This window comes from Salvelinus sp. IW2-2015, unplaced genomic scaffold, assembly GCF_002910315.2.
Source record: "Salvelinus sp. IW2-2015 unplaced genomic scaffold, ASM291031v2 Un_scaffold16631, whole genome shotgun sequence".
Taxonomy (NCBI): Eukaryota; Metazoa; Chordata; class Actinopteri; order Salmoniformes; family Salmonidae; genus Salvelinus; species Salvelinus sp. IW2-2015.
In genome coordinates, this window is record NW_019957681.1 from 47,507 (window position 1) to 53,166 (window position 5,660).

The following is a 5,660-nucleotide window of genomic DNA, read 5'->3' on the forward strand; positions in this document are numbered from 1 at the left end:
CTCTCTCTCTCTCCCTCGCTCTCTCTCTCTCCCCCTCTCCCTTTCATGTTCATGCCTTGCTAAGTGTTAAGTGCAGCCTGAGGATTGTACATATGTAAATACTTTGGATGCGGACTTGTCTGAAATTGGACAGATTTGGATTAATGAAATGACCATTGTACATCTTAAGTGTATGTATATTAATTTATTAAATCAAACTGACAATTTGTTTCTGTCTTGTTGTTTATCATGAAGAAGGAAAAAAAACATTTTAAAAAATGTTGAGGGGTGGTGTGATAGTTTCATCCTTTGGGACAAGTTGAGATTCCAGCATGATTCCAAACTTCTCCTTTAGTGTGTCAGGTATCTCTTCATCAGTCAGCTCTCTGGTGGTTTTAGTCACAGTCCCAGCTTCATCTGAGGGAAACTGGGTGGTGATGAGTTTGTGGCCCATGTAGGTGAGCCTCCCGGTAGGCTTCAGGATGGAGCAGAGAGACTTACAGAAGAAGATGGAGCTTGGGGAGCTCTGATGGTAGTCACACATCTCTATGAAGTCTCCTCTGTGTCTTGTGTCCAGAGTGAACTTGTATAGCTCAGTCCAGAGCCCAGTTTCTCTCTCTTCATCTTGCCACTCCAGAAAGTGCATCTCTCCCGCTTGTCTGATCCTGTACACTCTGTGGCCCTGCTTCTGAGCTTCTTCCGTCTCTAAGGACATGGGGAACTCGAACCCTGATCCACCAAATGCCACGTCACACAGCCACCGATGCCCCTCGAGCGTCACCATGGAGATGAAGTGGTCAAACGGCGGGCCGTACCACCCTGTGATGGCGTTTCTCACTTGGCCCGCTAGGATGGTGACCTCGAATCCCATTTCCGACAGAAGCCAGGAGAACAGACCGTTATTCTCGAAGCAGAACCCTCCCCGGCGGTGGTTAACGATTTTGTCATAGAGGTGCGGGAGGTCGAGTCGTACGCGCCCCCCGCTGTGGATGGTGAGATTCTCGAARGGGACAGTCCTCAGATGACAGCGGTGTACACGCTGGAGCGCGTCCAAGGTCGGCGTTGGCAAAGCTGGTCCCTCATACCCAATGCGTAGAAAATACTTCTCAACATCCATTTCTAATCGAGAACTTTCTAATCGATTTTTTTTTTTTAAGTAAAAAATCTTGTTCACTTTATACAAAATATGATTTATCTTTAAGAACAAAATGTCGATGGGAAAACATGCTATGCCTCGGATTTTGAAAATAGATTAGTCGAAATCTGCAGTTCCTGTGTGTGGAGGATATTCCTTTCAGTTTGCTTTCAGTCCTGCCAAAGGTTAWATGTTACCCTAGTAAACGGACGTGCTGCCTCCTGGCGGACACACCAATCAGTAGTGATTTGGAAAGAATAGTCCGAGCCGACTGAAGGCTAATAAAACACGCAGGTACTGTAGGTCCAGGTCTAAGACCAATATAATATACAATCCTAATTAAAGAGACGCCTAGATTAGTAGAATATGTCTAGGYACCTGATTAAGGTTACATTTACAAAGACATCCAAAATCGAAACTAGAAATCAAGAGATTAACAAAAGCATGCAAAACAGTTGGAACTCCAAAGCTTCTACTTTTTTTTTCGGGCCAGGACTTATTCATTAACGTTTATCGTTTAACAACCAGAAGGAAGCAAACAGAGAACAGTGCGAAACAGAAAGGGACCTACCGTTGCAAGTAATCGGTTTCGCAACAGACAGAACATTTTGCAACAGAATCGGCGTAATGAATACACCCCAGATATACTAGCGCCGAATACAACACGTGTAAACCTTACAGATATACTATATATATAAGTGTGGGACACTTGCACACTCTACCGGGAGACGAAGGGAAATGCACAGGGAAGTGTGGTCGGGGACGTCACGCAAACTCCCCCATGGGGTGGGGTCGTCACTAGATACCACAGCTACGAAGTTATAATCCCCAACCATTTCTACTATTTATCTCTTTAAAATGTGATTTTAAACCTAACTTTAACATCACTGCTAACCWTAAATTGAGACCCCGCCCCKAAAAAATATTTCATYCATTTTTACGATATAGTAGTACTTAATTTGTAAATCGGGAGGGCCCGGAACACAGTGAGCGCGCGATGGGSTGGGTGGGGGCTCAGAGGTACCGGAACACATTGAGGAAAAAGTGTCCAAAACAAKGTAGCAGCTAAGTAGCCTACTATCTATGGTGTTGAAAGGYCAGCACTCTCCAAGGTGCTAATTAATTCAATGTATTTTAGACGTCACTGCAGTATGCCTACATACTTGAGTATAGCGGGGCTTGCACAAGTCCGAATTTCATATAGCCTAATTTTCTAGACATCAATGTACAACAAAATGTTTAGAAAACACTGCAGAACACCCGCTGTGGGGTTTACAAGACCCGGATATCATATAATTTTCAAGACATCGATGTAGCAGTAAAACTTTTWGCGCAATATCGGAATATAACTTCAAATGAAACACATCAATGTGGGCTACAGCAGAACACACATTTGAGAATATATAGGCCTGCCTATGMGGTAATATGAAGCACATATTAAGATTACAAGTTAAAGGGAAAAATGTCCTGCCTTAGTTTTCAAAACCACCCACAATTACTCTCCCCATGTCAAGTCCATTTAACTCCTGAGAGTGAACTTCTTGRTCAAAGCCATGAGCGGCCATGTGGCTGTGATGTTTAACCTCCTTCTAAGGCTGTTCTGAAGACTTTGGCTGTAGTTTCTATCTTTTTTTCCTTCTTCGTCTTGAGTGTTAACCTGGGTGTACAAATTAAGCACTGGTGCTATCTAGTGGAAACCCTTCAGATGGGAGAGTAAAGATGGCGCCCACCCACATACTGCGATGCTGTCAACAGGGCTTAGCTTGGATATCTGTGGTTTTTATCGTCCTAGTCATATGTTGATGATATTAGAGACCGTGTGAGGATATGACGGAGCTTAGTGACTTGGTGTATAGAGAGAAGAGGAGAGGTCCTAGAAGCGTGCAGAGCCTGAGATGCCCCTGAGAGGGTCGAGYMYAGGATCTGATGGTTCACAATGTCCAAGGCAGCGGATAGATCTAGGAGGATAAGAACAAAGGAGAGAGTCAGCGTTTGCAACGCGGAGAACCTCTGTGGCACACATAAACACACACACTCAGTTCAGAGTCCATTTTGAAACTACTACAAWATGCAACCCTTCGTAGACTTGTCCTGAATGTTTTGACTGTTTTCTGCAATGTGTCTCTGACTGTCACTGTGTGTGGCTCTTGCAGTCATCTACATAGTGTTCTTCCACCTGTCCTTCATCATGTTTGTGTGGTCCTACTGGAACACCATCTTAACCAGTCCTGCCAACCCCTCCAAAGAGGTACCTTTCCTTTAGATAACTGCCCTGAAACATCTACAATGACGTGTAAGTGTACTCCAAACTGTTCTAATGTTCAGATGAAGTAAGGTCATAACTCAACTTCGTTTTTGACTCGCTCTTCTCTCTCCTCTCTCTTCAATTCTGAAGGGCTTTATTGGCCCTCTCCTTCCTCTGTTCATTTCTACCATGCCCCCCCCCCCATCCTTCCTTCTGTTCATTTCTACCATGCCCCCCCCCCCCCCCATCCTTCCTTCTGGTTCATTTCTACCATGCCCCCCCCCCCCCCATCCTTCCTTCTGTTCATTTCTACCATGCCCCCCCCCCCCCCCATCCTCCTCTCTGTTCATTTCTACCATGCCCCCCCATCCTTCCTCTCTGTTCATTTCTACCATGCCCCCCCCCCCCCATCCTTCTCTCGTGATTTCTACCATGCCCTCCTGTCTGTGGCATTCACCACCTCTGACTTGCCACCTCCCTGTCCTCTGTTCTCCTCTGTCCTCCTCACCTACAGTCCCACCTTGAAGCCAGTGCGTTTTGGACTTCTAATTTTAAAAAACTGTGTTAACGGGCTGAGCTAGAGAGGTGTTTGTGAGATAAGGGCATCCCGAATGTGAAGTCCGATGGTAATCATTTCTTAAAATACTTAATTGTGAGGCTAAATAAGGGCTGGACATGCAGAAAAAGTCAGATTTTTTTGCAGGGCTCGGGACTGATAGGGTTAACACACTTTCTCTCTTTCACCCCCTCACATACACATGGTTAGCAGATGATATTGCGAGTGTAGCAAAATGATTGTGCTTTCTAATTCCGACCGTGCAGTAAATATCTAACAAAGTAATCTAACAAATTCCAGCCTTTCCCCCTCTCACTCACTCGCTCGCTCTCTCTACCCTAGCTCTCTCCCCTATCCTACCGCTCCCTCCCTCCTCTCCCTCCTCTCCTACCTCCCCCTCTCTCTCTCCCTCCCTCTCTCACTCCCTCCCTCTCTCCCCTCCCTTCCTCTCTCTCCCTCCTTCCCTCTCTCTCCCCCTCCATCCCTCTCTCTCTCTCCCCTCCCTCTCTCTCCCCTCCTCAGAGCATTCAAAGCTCCACAGGAAGAAGTTCTGGCAGCTACCCATCTTCACGAGGTTGAGGGAGGGAGGGAGGGATGGTGGAAGGTATGAAATCTGAATCAGATGTATGGATGTGCACTACTTGTAACAACCAGTCTCTAGACCAGTGTCTTCTCTCTGCCGGTGTGGCTGTGATGTGGTGTGTACTGTGTGTGTGGTGGTACTGTGTGGTGTGGGGTGGTTGTGGTGTGGATGTTGTGATACTGTGGGATGTGGTACTGTTGTGGTGTGGTACTGTGGGGTGACTCGTGGTGTGATGTTGGATCTGGTGTGGTATGTGTATGGTACTGTGTGTGGTGGTTGTGGTTGTACTGTGTGGTATGGTACTGTTGGTGTGGTATTGGTTGGTGTGTCGGTATGTGTAGTACTGTGTGGTGTGGTACTGTGTGGTGTGGTACTGTGGTGTGATGGTGGATCTGGTGTGGTACTGTGGAAGTGGTACTGTGTGTGTGGGATGTGGTGTGGTACTGTTGTGATGTGTTGTGAATGTGTGTGTGTGGTGGTGTGGGTGTGGTGGTGTGTTGTGAATGGGTGGCTGTGTGGTGTAGGTGTGTGTGTGGTGTGGTGTTTGTGAATGGGGGTGGTGGCTGTGTGGGTGTTTAACAGTTAAGGAGATGGACTGATGTTCTCAGCACGGCCGGGCAATATTGACCCAGAACAGCCCACAATCCCCCTGCAGCCAGAGGCCAATAAAAGGTCATCAAAACTGATCAGTCGATCAGAAGATCAATCAATGTGACAGCACCAACAAACGGTTATCAGATGTAGATGAATAAACTGAAACGTGAGAGATTTAAACTGTTTTATCTAGTGTAACGTCAAATATTATTATCTAAATATGTTCAGTAATGCATAATCAATCAGATGTTWGTAAATCTATTATTTTATTCCCAGTACTGAAGACGTCCCAGTCCTCTCAGTGAGTCTCAGAACTGTCTCCTAGGCAACGAACAACACGCCAACGTGACAGAACACCTAGAGAATGACGCCCTGAAGTTTGGTAGGTTTCTGGTCTGGTCAACATTAATCTTTGGCTTCATGACATTTGGTATGTCCTGAGTGGCTCAGTGGGTAGCGCATGGTGCCTGCAACGCCAGGGTTGTGGGTTTGATTCCCACGTGGGACCAGTATGAGAAAAAGTTAKAAATATTTTWWWWATCCATTCACTACTGTAAGTAGCCCTCGA

General features: G+C 46.2%; 1 protein-coding gene across 1 annotated transcript; it reads right to left on the reverse strand.

The window, feature by feature from the left end:
* Positions 1-169: 169 nt before the first annotated feature.
* LOC112080990 (arylamine N-acetyltransferase, pineal gland isozyme NAT-10) lies at positions 170-1,703 on the reverse strand. Its single transcript, XM_024146941.2, has one exon. The coding sequence runs from the start codon at positions 1,094-1,096 to the stop codon at positions 251-253; it is 846 nt and encodes a 281-aa protein (XP_024002709.1). The 5' UTR covers positions 1,097-1,703; the 3' UTR covers positions 170-250.
* Positions 1,704-5,660: the final 3,957 nt, after the last annotated feature.